The sequence below is a fragment of the Atractosteus spatula genome, chromosome 14 (assembly GCF_055471065.1).
Source record: "Atractosteus spatula isolate fAtrSpa1 chromosome 14, fAtrSpa1.hap1, whole genome shotgun sequence".
Lineage (NCBI taxonomy): Eukaryota > Metazoa > Chordata > Actinopteri > Semionotiformes > Lepisosteidae > Atractosteus > Atractosteus spatula.
Window position 1 is genome coordinate 18,591,389 of NC_142719.1, and position 15,243 is coordinate 18,606,631.

Genomic DNA, 15,243 nt, shown 5'->3' on the forward strand with positions numbered 1-15,243 from the left:
AACGTCCTGTGGAACAATTCCACACCCCTTCTTTAAGGAGTGAATATTTCAATACTGGTGTAAAAGGGCATTATAGGCACTTTCTTGTATAATGGAAAAACAAACTTAAGATTCTCCTACAAAAACAAAAATAGCATCAGTGTTTACTCCCGAGATGGAGCAGAATTGGTCAACACCCTGATAGCTTGATCTTTGATCTCTCCCCCGTACAGAGGAATGTTTTCAAGCAAGGCTGGGATGAGGCAGGAGTGTCTAACTCTCCAGCACACGCCCGCAGGTTCTCGGAATCTCTTCACCCCACCGGCTCCTGCCCAGCTGGGGAAAGAGCTCCGTCAGGTCTCGAATTCGGGTCACTCGGATCCGAGCTGGACCGAACACTTGCCGACACTTGGTCCACGCCGACAGAAAAGGGTCTGGTACATTACTTTCTAGATACAGCACCACCCCACCCCTCGTTTCCCGCGCGAGCTACAATTTCAATTCCCAGGCTCCCCGTGAGAACATCGCCACCAGCTCCGGAGATCCCAGTGCGGTCAGGCCACTGGTTCCACCACAGAAGAAAGCGACAGTACAGCATTCACCAGAAGAGCAATAATCAGCCGAATAACTGCCCTCTCCTGTACCAGATTTGACAAGGAGTAAGGACTGTACAACCCCTTATTTCCACAATATTAAATACCTTTGCCAGGATTCCTTTTTGCTTTCACATATTTACATTCTGCTGGACAATCATAAATGTACACTCATCTCTGAGGCCATAGATACGTGATGTAGGCCTAGGCAAATTATAATATTTTATATTAATTTTTTATAAATCCATATTGAAACATGTATTATTGAATATTTGTAAGGGTGCCATGCATTGTCAATGGTGCAGGCAGTTCCAATTTTCAAGCACAGCGATCATCAATCACGGTAAATAGGTCTACACCAAGTGGTGCCCACTTCTCCCCAAACCCACCTCCCCTGTGGGGGTCTTGGAGAAGGGGCTTCAGTAGTTTCCCCTATGCCCTGTGTCAGTAGGCAGCCAATACTCTAATACCCCTGTACTCACTGAGGCACTCTGAGGGCTGGAGACAGGATTCAGGCGCAGGTTTGGAAAACAAGCAAACAAGCAAAAACGTAACCCATGAACCGTAGCCAGGAACAGGCGGAGTCCAAACCAGGAAAGCTCCGAGTGAAGGACCACAGGGACACAGGGCCAATCCAGGAACACACAGAGAAGGCAAGTACAGTTGAACCACAGAAAGTAAGAGACTGGACAACACTAAGAGTAGTAACTGATGAGCTAAATTCACTCTATGCTCAGTTTGAGGTCAGTAACGCAGATCCAGTCAGGAAGATTCCAGAAATCCAAGACGGAAACCCACTGATCACATCCAGAGCGGATGTGTGTAAAGTCTTAAAAAAGACCAATCCACGCAAGGCTCCTGGCCCTGATGCCATCCCTGGCCGCGTTCTGAAGGCATGTGCAGACCAGCTGGCAGATGTCTTCTCGGACATATTCAATCTCTCCCTAGCTCAGTCTATAGTTCCTTCCTGCTTTAAGAAAACCACCATTGTCCCCGTTCCTAAGAAACCCAGAGTCAGCTGCCTAAATGACTACCGCCCTGTTGCACTCACATCAGTTATCATGAAGTGCTTCGAGCGGCTGGTCAAAGCATACATCGCCTCCTCACTGCCCGACACCCTAGACCCACTGCAATTTGGGTATCGCCAGAACAGGTCAACAGAGGATGCTAATGCCACTGCCCTCCATACTACCCTCTCACACCTGGATAAGAAAGGAACATATGTGAGAATGCTGTTTGTTGATTACAGCTCAGCATTCAATACCATAGTGTCCTCAAAGCTTGTCATCAAGCTCCAGGACCTGGGACTGAACACCTCCCTCTGTAACTGGATCCTGGACTTCTTGACAGAACATCCGCAGGTGGTGAGGGTGGGCACCAACATATCCTCTACCCTGACTCTAAACACTGGAGCCCCCCAAGGCTGTGTGCTTAGCCCTGTCCTCTACTCCTTATTTACTCATGATTGTCTCGCCAGGCATAACTCAAACTCCATCATTAAGTTTGCGGACGATACAACAGTCATCGACCTGATCACAGATGGTGAAGAGTCTGCGTACAGGGAGGAGGTTGAAACCCTGGCAGCATGGTGCCAGGAGAACAACCTCTCTCTGAACATCACTAAGACTAAGGAGATGATTGTGGACTATAGAAAACACCAGGGAGGAGGTCACACACCTATCTACATCAGTGGGACTGCAGTGGAGAGGGTCAGCAGTTTTAAGTTCCTGGGAGTTAACATCTCAGAGGACTTAACCTGGACCCACCACACCAACATCGTGGTCAAAACAGCACGGCAGCGCCTATTCTTTCTCCGTAGGCTAAAGAGGTTTGGCATGCCATCACATATCCAGGCCAACTTCTACAGGTGCACTGTTGAGAGCATCCTGACTGGTTGCATCACTGCCTGGTATGGGAACTGCTCCGCCCGGGATCGCAAAGTACTGCGGAGGGTGATGAAGTCAGCGCAGCTCATTACCGGCTGTGAGCTACCAAACATCCAGGATATCTACTCAGCTAGATGTCTGAAGAAGGCCAGGTCCGTTCTCAAGGACCCCAGTCACAAATGGTTTTCCCTCCTACCTTCCGGTAAACGGTACCAAAGCATTCGGTCCAAGTCCAACAGACTACAGAACAGCTTCTACCTTCAGGCAATAAGACTGCTAAATAGCCAACCTGCAGCTCCTTTAGCAAATCACCTGTAATGGCTACATGAACACACAGTTTTCACTGCATTCAGCATAACCGCACTACTTGTATATATTGCATACACCATGGACACATAGCAGCTCTACTCATATTGGGTTTTATTCCATTTCTATTACATCTATTACCTCAGTTTTGTGATTCTTGTGAGACCGCAGAAAAGACATTTCATTGCCAGCAACTACTGCTGCACGCTGTATTGCTGTGCATTTGATAAATAAACTTGATTGATAACTAATGACTAAGACTAAGACTATGCACCAGAGGATGAGAAGGGGGGTCTTAAATACCAGATGATATTAGAGTCTGAAAGGTGGTACTGATTAACCACAACAACCTGCTATGGTAGGCAAAGACTGAATGACAGGATTGTCGCTGTGAGTCTGGTGTGATTGTTTGTGGGCCGACGAGCACAGGTATGACGAATACATGCCAATGAAGCTCTTGAAATACATGAAGGAGCTCACTTCAGCCACTCCTGCTGCACAACAGCCTCCCCCATCAAGGGGAGGAGTGAGAAACTGCTTCACCAGTTGAATTCGGGGACCTGGGAGATTACACAAGCCCAGAGTGGACTTGAGCCAGGACAATGAGGTTATCACTACCTAGTGTTACCACAGTTTCTATCTACTGGTCCTCCAACACCAATTCCAGCAACAACCAGCTTCTCTTTACTACTGCAGTGGGCAGTCCTCATCTTGGAGGGCAGGTGTACCCACAGGGTACTAAACCAGCTGATTACAGGCTTAACTGGACCAATTTAACAGCTTATCCCAGCTAATCAGCTGCTTGACACCCTGCAGAGACCTCCTGACCCTCCAGGACCAGGACTGGACACTTCTGCCCACCCCATTACTAACCAAGCCCAGCCTCGGTCACTCCCCAGTCTCTGGGTAAGACAAGGGGCTGTTGCCAGTATTATCACTTCAGCTTGTTGAGAAGCAACACCTTGATCTGGTTAGAAAAGGCCACAAAATTAGCTCACCTGCACACAAGGTGCGTTTTATGCAGACGGGTAACCCAACGAGTTCAATTCCTACTGCCTGGCCAGACCTTTCCACAGTGTCTTTAACACAGCGGGTGTGGGCGAGAGGCGGCTCCTCCTTGTTTGTTTGAGCAAGTCAGCTTTGGAAAGCAGATTTTCTGAACCTTGAAAGAAAAAGTCTAAGACAGAGCGGCCAGTCTCATCTGGGTACCAGGGAATTCGTCCCTGGGCAAAGGCAGGACCCTGTTAGCAACGCTCAGTTGCCTTCGACCTCGATACCTCCAGGATATCTGACCTTTCTTAAAACATTCCCAGAGAATTCCCAGCCAAGGCTGTAAAGGAGGTGTGACTCACAAAGCCCTGAAATTCGATAGCCCAACATTGCACAGGGACAGCGCAGGAATGCCCGGCTCCTGCATTTTCCTTAAAAAAAACCCGAACTGATCTAAGGCTCTGGACTACAACAGGTTGGGCAACAGTGCACAGCCGTTTTTAAGCTCAAGCTACGGTATAACAGGAGCTCTACAAACACCCGATAAAGAACCAGAGGTTGTGTTTTAACAGCACGAGCACTGCCAGAGCTGGCAGTTTGTTTTTGCAGGTCTGCCGAAAATTTGGTGCACGTTGTACATCTCAGCTTCCTCACTCCTACACCAGCACACCCAGAGGACATGCATGCACACGCAGTCAGACAAACAAAGTGACTTTACCATGTTTTCCATAGTAGTTCTCTTCTTCACCTCCCATCTTCTCCTCCGTTTGGTTTTTATGTCCACCTTTACGGCAAGAAGAGGCTCACCAATTTTGCAGTTTTTTTTTTTTGTTTGTTTTGCGGGCTCTTTCCTTTCTCAGTGTCGTTCTCTCTTTCAGCACCCACTTCCTTTTCCTCTCTAGGTAAGAAACTAGTCAGACCAGCACTGGACTGATTTAAATAACACTAGGCCTTACCTTTCTGTTTCCTGCACAGTCCTTCCCTCCGTCTCTTCCCCCTCCCTTTCTTTCTTCTCTCTCTCTCTCTCCCTCTCCTGAGAGCAGGCCCCACACATACAGCACTCCTCCCTCCACAGCCAACTCAAACAGCAGATACTGAGAGATAAAACCAGCCCACAGCTTAAACAGCACGTCACTATGCCCCAGCAGCCCACAGGCAAGGCACTCAGGGACTATTTCATCACTCTTTCAGACTCAAGCAATGGCTTTTTCTTTCTGTCCTGCTGTTGGGTTATGAGAAAAAGTAGTCTGCATCTAGGCCATTCATGCTTATTCGAGACAGCTGGACTCCTTGAATTGGCAAATTGGTTCACTGCTTGAGAAACTGAAGGACTTCCCCCTTCACCCCAATTTCTACCCCTTCTAAAAATTAAATACATTTACCAGTTGGCCTCCTAAGCCCTCTAAACCAGTTGAGACAGGACACAGTTATAGAGCTGCCCCTAAAGCGAAAGAAATTAGCACATAAACACAGTTCTACTAAACTAAAACAGACTGACAACTCAGTTACTGAGTGTTGCTGCCTTGCAATAAGCATTGTAAATATTCTTCATTATTTATTTATTTCATTCTTGCCCATTCACTGTTTGTTCTGATTTCTGTCCCCCTCATTTTAAAAATCAGAGTTGATCTTTTCAAGCCCTTGAGGGCAGACCCCTCCCGCCGAAATCAATAACACCAATCAGCTGTTCTGTCTTCCTGCTGCTGATCAGACAAAATGAGCAGCTGATCACAATAACTAATTTGATTGCTATTAAAGCGCTTAAACCAAATCCTCAGGTTCATTGAGTCTTTCATCTGCTGTAAAAAAATAATTTAAGCTGTTGCTGCTATTAGGAACATAACAGGGATTTAAAGATACCTGATATAACCTATAGAACAGTGGCCATCTATAGGACTAATACCTGCACAATACAATCTTTCTGCCCAGCTGAGGCATTGAAATTAATTCATTTAAAGTAGAACGAGGATTGACAGTAGGGATACCCTGACATTTCCAGCTGGTCACTTTAAAAAAAATGTATTTATATTGGTGCTCTGCTGAAGACCTATTCACTACTCTAATTATCAGACAATATGTGTGAATGATTGATCAATTGTACAGATTTGCATAGGCAGGCAAGCCATTGCAAATTAGAAGTGTCCTATAGATCCATCACTCTCAATGTAGAGAACAGCCTCTCTCAGACTTCAATCCAGGCGCACATGTTGTCTCAACACTGTTGGCTGGTCAGAAACCAGACAAACTACTGACAAACGTCTCAAAGAGGTCATTTGAGGACAAATAAGACTGTAATTAAATGGAAACTAGTTTCTCTAATATAGCAATAATAAAATAATAATAATCCTCACACTATATAGCTCTTTTCTGGACACACCACTCAAAGCTCTTTACAGGTAATGGGGACTCCCCTCCACCACCATCAATGTGCAGCATTCACCTGGATGATGTGACAGCAGCCATAGTGGGCCAGAAAGCTCATCACCTCTGTTTTACATCTCATCTGAAGAACAGTGTCTTTTTCACAGTATAATGTCCCTGTTACTATACTGGGGTATTAAGAGACACTCAGACTGCAAAGTGAGCACCCCCTACTGGTCCCACTAACACCTCTTCCAGCAGTTGTTCCTAGCAGTTAGTTGTTCCTAGCAGATCTCCCATCCAGGTACAGACCAGGCTCACACCTGCTGAGCTTCAGTGGGCTGCCAGCTGTGAACTGCAAGCTGATATACTGTAGCTGCTAGCCAAATAGCTTTAAAAGGAGAGGAAGACAAGAAAAAGGACAGTAATTTGCAAATTCAGATGTTTCTAAATTAGATTAAGCAGAGGAGTAACCCCAGCAATTCTGAAACAGTGGAAATAAACCGGAGATGAGGGACAGATTTCTCATATGAAGAAGATTGGGGTCAAGAAGGCTGCAGCAATTTTCCATCCAATGATTCTAATTCAGAACTTCGGTTTTAAAACAAAATTCACATTCACAGCGCTATAGTACAGTGTTATTTGTTTTGTGAGTCAAACAAAAAGATGGTTTAATTGGTTCCAGTGGTGGCTGAATTGTGATCTAATTATCTCTGAGACAAGAAAAATGACCACACCCCCACAGTCCATTTCTATTATGAGCTCTGAGAGGAAACAGGCAGCTCATTCTGGAGGCTGCCCAGACTAATATTCAAACATTACACCAAGGCCTCTTTCTAGCGCTCTGTCATAACAGCAATCAATCTTGCCCTATAAAAAGCATTATCCCTCCCTGACACTCAACATTATACTGCCACCTAGTGGCCAAAGTGGTATACAACCACTTCAAATAGCGTGCGTATATGCGGCCTGCTCTCGCAGAAGAGGCCCTCCTGAGAGGGTGGAGTCATGTGGGGAGTGAGCCACATCTAAGTAACCGCTCCCATTCTGCGAGCTTTTGCTGTCTGAGTATTACAGAACACGAAATCCAACAGCCTTTTGAAATGCATAATTCTCAATATTACCTTATTCCTGCTGCCTGTGTAACGAATACACCCCTGCATATAACAGGGATAGAAGAGGAGTTCTCCTTTAGCTCAGCTGGCAAGTTCCCTGTTGCATGATGCCGGAGACCCGGGCTCATGCCCAGGCAGTGAGGGACGAACTGGCAGGGCAGGAGGGGCAAGGGCGGAAACCCCAAGAACCGTTACACCTGCCTCTTTTCAAGGAAAACCCCAAATAATGTTAATGGGAGTTACGTTGCTTGTCCATAAGTCATTACGGATAAGATTTGCTGCACCAGCAGTGACAGCAATAGTAGCTCACACAGCACTTACATACCAGGAGAGGTGTCCCTGCTGAAGCCGGGAGATACCTGATTTTCTCACAGGACTTCTGGGATACACATTGTCTTGTCATAAAATGTCAAGACCTCAGCAAGAGCAGCTGCATGGCTAAATTAAAGGCTAAGCTGCCAGATACGCATGAGTGTGTGTTTGTGTCTGCTCCATTTTGTGCCGGGTGTTGTCTCAGCTATGCAAGCCTACCTCTGTGACAATGTTCACTGCATTAACATGACAGAAACTCTGCCTATATGGTCAGTGTATATCAAAGAATTAATTAACCCTTGAAGGGAAACAGACCCAAAATCTTACAAGCAGGCACCTAAATATACAGCAGCATATACAGCATGTACCACAGATGCACACACGTCTGTATGTGTGTATGCTTGCAGAAGCAGAATGCTTCCAGTCACGTGCCCAGCATCTCCTGCTCACAACTGCGATGCTTGAAAGTGCATGCCTCTTTCGGAAGCTTTTACAAGCTTTCTCTCTCTCATCTAGCTGGGAAAGAGGAGAATAAGGCAGAATTTGGGGAAGGAATTCCCACGTACTGGTGTGGCTGAGACTGGACAGCACTATCCTCCACATGTTCAGGACAAGATGAACAGGCCCCGAAAGTCTAGACAGAAAGGAGGTTAAGCAACACACTGTCTCTTCTGTCTTTCCTAGCACTTGGTAGGATGGATTATTGTTCAATAAAGGGAACTTGCCCAGCCTGTTCTGGCTGTGAAACACTGCACAGACATTTACATTAAAACCACAGGAGGTACACGTTGGTCTGCACACAGTGAGGTGCATATACTGTATCATTAGGCTTCAGTCAGAGTGAGTGAGCAATTTTTAGAAGGCGGCATTTTGAGCAGTTATGTCACCCTGTAGCTCACCACTGGCGGTGAGCTAGTTAAGCGGCCCTTAACTAAAGTTAAGTTTAGCAACCCCTTAAAGTTAAGCTTTGAGTGGGGTATCCAGAAAAGCTCTATATAAGCGTAAGGAATTATTATTAGAGCTGCATCTGTGCTTGCCCAAGCAGGAGGAAGGGCTGTGCCCCACAATGCAGAATGACTCACAACACATGTGACTGCATCAAGAGCAAAAGTGAAACCTGAGCCCGGCACGCACAGTGCAAAAAATACCATTATTGGAACGTGCATCTCAGGAGGCACAGCGGTTAGCACAACTGTTTCTCAGATCCCGGGTTTGATTCCAACCCAGGGAAGCCTGCACATCCTATCATTTTTCACAGGCTGAAAGATATGCTACCATTGACCACTGTGGTATAGTCACAGTCTCATAAGTGACTGACCACTTCGAACTGTGCGCTTGGGGTTCATCATGAGGAAGGCAGCTGTGCTCCCCCCCACCTCGTTGCCCAACCATGAGTGCAGAGGAGTTCAAGCCTCTCCACTGCCCAGGTCCTGACAGCAGGGCATGAGCCTCTGCAGACACAGAGATGCATGTCGATGCCACAGCTCGAACAGCAGGTTTGGTCGGAGGGGGTGCAGAAGACTCTTTCACGCAGATGGAAACACGTGACGTAACTCCAGTGCAGCAATCTTTATGAAAGGCCACAACTGTAAAAGGTAGACAATTGTTTTCTAGTTTTCCCTACATTCTTTATGCTTCGATATGACGTCTCAGCATGTACCACATCTCCCTCCCTGCATTGCAGCCTGCTTTAACCATGAGTCCATGGACCAACATTTTTACCAAAGCAAATCTACAGCAGAGTCCATGTGGTGCAGTTATGCAAGACAAACTACAGGCTACAACTTTTTCTCTATTGTTTTGCTCACTTTTGTGCTCTGTATTTTTGAGGTAGAGTTAAGTCTCCTACTATAATGTCAGTATTGTTATAGTATGAATTTGTGATGCTTTGAAAGTCAAAGGGAGGGTGCTCACTCGGCTCAAGTACTGGGAATTTGGGAAAAGTCAGCTGAATAGATTTTTTCCGGGACTAGGAGGGGATGGTGGGCTTTGTGAGGCCCGACACAGACTTTCCTTCCCCCCTCTTATCCAGAACAACCCCCAGGCCTCAATCCTGCTGGAAAACCAGTGTAATTTTTTCCGGTCAATTTTTTCTATATTGACGAATTGCTCTGGTGATGGGGAAAACAATGACACAAATAAAAGCATTTTTTTTCATTTCTGCATTGTCTCTTCATTTAAAAACTAGTTCAGTAAACTACACCCGTATGTTTTAAAAACAGGGCAGCACGGTGGTGCAAGGGTTTGTATAGGTCCATCACAGCACTGGGGCCCAGGGTTCAATTCTTAGGGGTGCTGTCTGTGTGGAGTTTGTATGTTCTCCCTGTGACCAAAAATGTGAGTTTTCTCCGGGTGCTCTGGTTTCCTCCCAAAGACCAAAAAACATACTGGTGGGTTAATTGGCTTCTGAGTTGGAGTTAAATTGACCTAGTTTGTACAGAAGTGCAACTGCAAAAGCCCCTGGAGTTTCAGTCTAGATTTTAGGCTCAGAAATGCCCCCAGTACATAGGAGTTTGCATATGACTCCATTTCTGCAAAACAGGAATCAGGCAGGATGCTGTTCACTGTTGTACTGTTAGAAACCAGCTCCCAGTTTGAACACAGAAAAACAGGAAAGGCTCCTTTTAACAGATTAACATGACTTATGTAGATGTTTAACCCATTTAAAGGGGTGAAATGAAATATATTTGTTGACAAAAACATGCTTTATATAAATAAACCTCAGCCTGTGAAGAATACTTCTGCCAGGAGTACTGCCCCAGAGGTGTGGGAGAATTTCCCTGTTCCCAGACATTCGAATGTCCATCACGCAGAGTGGTGCACTGGTCTACGTTACCAAGCACAACAGTATAATGACCATTTGGGCCTGCTCTCTTACTCAGAGTAACTTCTATTCCAGGCGTGTTCCCTGAGTCAGTCCGCGTGAGACTCCCGGCTCAGAGGAACTACAGTAGCTCCCCCACCCAGGATTTGATCTGGACCATCCAGTCCAGACATTTGAATTCCAAATGATGTGCAATCCTCCCAGTCAGAAAGCAAAAGGTGTAAGTGTATTTAAAACAGAGTGAAGCACTGGGAGGTGTTTCACAGACCAGAATGGAGACCATGACAGCAGAAAGGCTCTCTTGAAAATGACAGGGAGCGTTTATCTTTATAGAAAAAACCCTAGACACACATTTACAGGTATTCACCGACTTGCAGTACAGAAGGGTTTCATTCTGCACAACCTTACTTAAGCCAAAATTTACAGAAGTCGGAATGCACTCTTAGATGGTACATTACACATACAACTGTTGTTATTACAGTACTGCAACAATGCATCCATTCATTTTCTAACCACTTCATCCAATTCAAGGTCACAAGAGAGCTGCAGTATTTTGAGCAATGGGCACAAGGCAGGATACACCCTGGATGGTAGACAGGGCAGAGAGACACAAACACGCATACACCAGGGTCCATTTTCACAAAAGCCAGTTAAACTACCAGTATGTCTTTGGCCTGTTTGAGGAAATCCATGCAAACAAGGGTGACACCATGCAAACTCCACACTAACAGCATGCCAGGTTGGGAATTGAACCCAGGGCCCCTGCACGGTGAGGTAGATATGCTAACCACAGTGCCACTGCTCCATCCTACCTCAATCATTCCTTTTTTGCAATATTATTACAGTATACAGTACTCTTGCACAGTAATTGTAACAGTGCATTCCTTTTTTGCAATATTATTACAGTATACAGTACTCTTGCACAGTAATTGTAACAGTGCCTTAATTCAGCAGCAGAATGCTTTTCAGACATGAATAATATATAATAACAAACATTATAAACTTTATTTTATATAGTGCCTTTAAAAGGTGGCTTCTCAAAGCTCTTTACAGAATAACCACAACAATTTAAAAAATATACAAGATATGCATGATGACAATACACAGTTAAGAGGAGACAGCAGATCGTGGTACTAAATACAGTAGGAGCAGGGGGGTAAAGAACAGAGCCAGTTAAGTAAAGGTTCTTCTAAAGAAGAGGGTTTTGAGTCAGGATTTGAAGGAGTTTAGAGAAGGTGACTCTCTGATATCCTTGGGGATAGAGTTCCAGAACTTTGGGGCAGAACAGGAGAAGGCCCTGTCACCCATAGAGTGTAGACGGGCTTGGAGTACAGATAGGAGACCCAGAGTTTGAAGTTGACATGAAAAGTGACAGGAAGCCAGTGCCAGGACTCCAGGATAGGAGTGATGTGATCAAAAGTGAAAAAATAATGTGAATAAAAGGGTAACACTGCAAACACACAGCAGAAGTTATTCCAGACGCATGGAAGAGAAGATATGCACACAGGACAGTGCAGACCAAGACTAAGCTGCATGCAATTTTTTTTAACAGAAAGATGGATTTATGTGAGTCCGAGACTGTATTAATTTGGCAGATGCTTTTATCCAAAGAGCTCAACTCTACTTAACTATGAAAGCGTTAATATTAACTATCCCTTATTAATAATAAGTAATGTATAAAGAGTTAGAATGACAGCACAGCAGATAATAAATGTTAGGTTGCTTTAAAAGACAAATAGATCACAACACAGGATTAGTCATTGACTACACACATGAATTATTCACTTTTGGAGGCCATCTTCCGGGAATGTAATTTAAAACTAAAAACATTCGTGGTCATCATCTTGGAATATGAAACTCATCTTCTTTCGGCTTCTTCCCACACGGAGTAAAACAAGGTAGCATTGAAGCCGATCCAGGTATTCTACTAGGTAAGAACAGGGAAAACTGCTGACTGCTAGGGTCTGCCTTCTCTTTTCCCTTAAAGTGTAGCCAAGAAAAATGCCCCAACTTGCCGACTGACATCTGTATTCCACAGGCTCTTCCGACCGACAGAAGGATCTGTCTGGCTTATCACACTGAGCACACGGCTGCTGTCAGCTCCTGACTCAGTGACGAGAGCCTCTTTAAAGACACCACTGACGGGCAGTGCTCTCATGGCGGCCTCCCCCAGCCCCTCCAAGGAGGGTGAAGCTGATCAGCGAGAAACTGCAGCAGGGCCAGAGGACAATGGCCAGGGAACTCCCGGCCTTCAGCAGCCTGACCACCCAGTGAGAGCCTTGTTGGTACTGCTCAGACAGTATGACACTGGGCTACTTCATCTCACACAGAAAGGGATCAGTTCTATAGTCTACGACACAGAAAGGCACAGGAAGCACAAGACCTGGACGCAAAGCTATATATTTCCTTACTTCTTTATTTAAAGTAAGATCTTTTCTTCAGAAAAATCTCCCCGGATTTAATTTCTGGACTTCACAAACCATTTGGAATGGGCTCTACCAGGCCCAGGCCACCCACGAGATCATTTGTTCGGCATACATGTTGCTCACTGCTGATTGGAGGAGAGGCTTGTCACTCACTGATGTCTATGCCACCCTGCAGTTACCCGGGGATATCGCTGGGGTCGCTGTTTTGCTGCGAGCCAAAAGACTCCTATCTTATTCCAATCCTTGAACTGCTCTGGAATATTGGTAGCAGTCAATAAATGACAGATTATGACGAATTTTGGTGGGAGGCTCCGTGAGCCCATCGAAATTAAACGTATACGTCATTCACAGTACATTACAGTCATCCAATAGTGCGCCTATTGGAGGAAAGTAGGCACGGTCCTCAGTTTCCCGTATGTATTAGGATCGCAGCCATGAGCTGAGTTCATGAATCCGCGGCCTACCCAAATTAGGAGTGTATAAAAATAATAATAAAATGGCTGGGCGCATTACAACAATAATAACGCGCTCAATGTGTCAGAAGTTTAAGTCTTTCACCCGAGAGTCAATTATGCCCCGTATATTTATATAGAAGGCAGAAACAGAGACGCTGGTCTACGAGTCGGTGCCAGTAACAGAAAATCAGAGAATTGCAAGGTATTGGGACCGAGCCTAAGCGCTTTGGCTGAAGCGTGCATCCTCAACTTTTTTTACTCAGATTTTCCTTAACGCTCTGCTTTTCTTCCTCCAGCTACACGTCTGGCTCCATCCCCGCAAACTGCAGAGCTGAGGAGCGGTCAGCTTTCAAAACTACGAAGCAACGATGCAAATATTCAACGATGTAAAATTATTACTTGGACTTTTATTGGAACTTCAAACTGCAAGAGAGCTTGCTGTGGGAGCAGCACGTTTGCATTGTTGAATCCGATTTAGGTGGCAAGAGAGAGCGCCTGTGTTTCTCACCTCTGGTGTGTTGGTCAGCTGACGGACCAAGTACAAGATATCTGTCATATCTTTGCCCCCTTCTCTGGGAAATACAATGCGTGCTCACTGTAACCGAGGGGTGCAAGGTGCTTTTACATCTCAGGCAGTGGAACTAAAATTTCCACGAAGCCCGTGGAATTGTCACACACAGATATACTGTAGAATTGCATTTCTTTGTTTCCGGAATTAGACACATGACACAGGAATTCAGATTCTTCAACAACGTGAGACACAGAATCACGGTCCTTTAAGCAATTAAAATGAACTGAGGGAAGACAGACCCCATATATTTATATAGACACACATCCTTATGTACGTTTACACAAGCACTGCCTCATCGATGCACAGACATCTGTACAAGAGTATTCTCTGCCTACAAGCTGACCAGCACCATTGTCAGAAACCCAGGAGACAGGAGCTCCCTTCTATAATGTTAGCTGACCAGGGTTCACACAGAATTAAAAACATATTTTGCTGCAGTGACGTAACTGACATTAATTCAACATTATTTGCAGATTGTTGCATGGGGAAACATTTGGCTACAGAGAAAAGAAGAAGGCTCTATTTTTAATATACCAATTCTCATGAGTCATTTATTTTTGTCATGACAGATTTAGCACCAGTTAACACCCAACACCCTAGTCCCGGATATTTCAAAAAAGGAATTACCCCAAGTTTGTTCCAAGGTCGAGTTAACGGTTTAACAGAGAGCTCCTCTGTATAACAGAACCAGCTTGAACAGTGTTGTACCAGATTTTGCCTTGCAGTTCTTAGTAAAACCCTAAATGGATTAAGCTGCCATGGAAAGGGACTCTTTACTGGAACTGCTGTATCTGCGTTGTTCAGCAACCGCAGGATAGAGACCAAAAGACTTCTTCTTGTTTGCAACCGTTCTGAACTCGGTTCGCGTTCGCGTCCTCCTGCGCTACCTTGTGCTAATCTTGCAGCGATCAGCGCGCATGAATGCACTCGTCTCCTGCAAAAAGGTGTTGCAGATCCGGCCAGGTTACGAGCTGCAGCTGAGAGAGGAGGTGGGCTCGCTGCCACACATTACAACTGGGCAGCAAGCGGAGCAGAAACGCCTTCGGATCACATCCAACAGGCATTGTCCTGCCCTGATATCCAGCTCCTGCTAGCATCGCCTGTTGTTCTCCTATAGCTGTGAAAAGCTCTGGCAGCAGGAAGAAAAAACAGACCTGTGAACAAACTCGAAACATGAAAAACCGCTGGTTTCCTGTTCGTCTGTTTTTGTTTGTTTTTTCGCGCTTTCACGCAGCACGCACTCGTCACCTGGACGTCACGGTTTCTCCCAGTAGCAGAAAGTCTTTTTACGGCTCCCCGCTTGCAGCGAGAATCGTCTTGCTGACCGCTAAAATGCAAATTTGGGAAGATTTAGCGTGCCTCATACAGTAAAGCCAGCTGCTGTATCATCCTGCAACTCACAACTGCCAACCCACTGAAACTCAG

The 15,243-nt window shown here is 45.5% G+C and overlaps 1 protein-coding gene across 4 annotated transcripts in view; it reads right to left on the reverse strand.

Annotated features, from left to right (window-relative positions):
- Positions 1-15,243, reverse strand: part of slc44a2 (solute carrier family 44 member 2 (CTL2 blood group)) — a 47,283-nt gene that overhangs the window by 19,153 nt on the left and 12,887 nt on the right. For 2 of the 4 annotated variants that reach the window (XM_088931509.1, XM_088931506.1), the window contains exon 1: positions 4,473-4,686. The exons of the other annotated variants lie outside the window; for them this stretch is intronic. In XM_088931509.1, coding sequence (XP_088787635.1) covers positions 4,473-4,509 — 37 coding nt within the window. In that variant the 5' untranslated portion in view covers positions 4,510-4,686. Of the gene's footprint in view, positions 1-4,472; positions 4,687-15,243 lie in introns of those variants that run through there. 4 annotated transcript variants of the gene reach the window in all.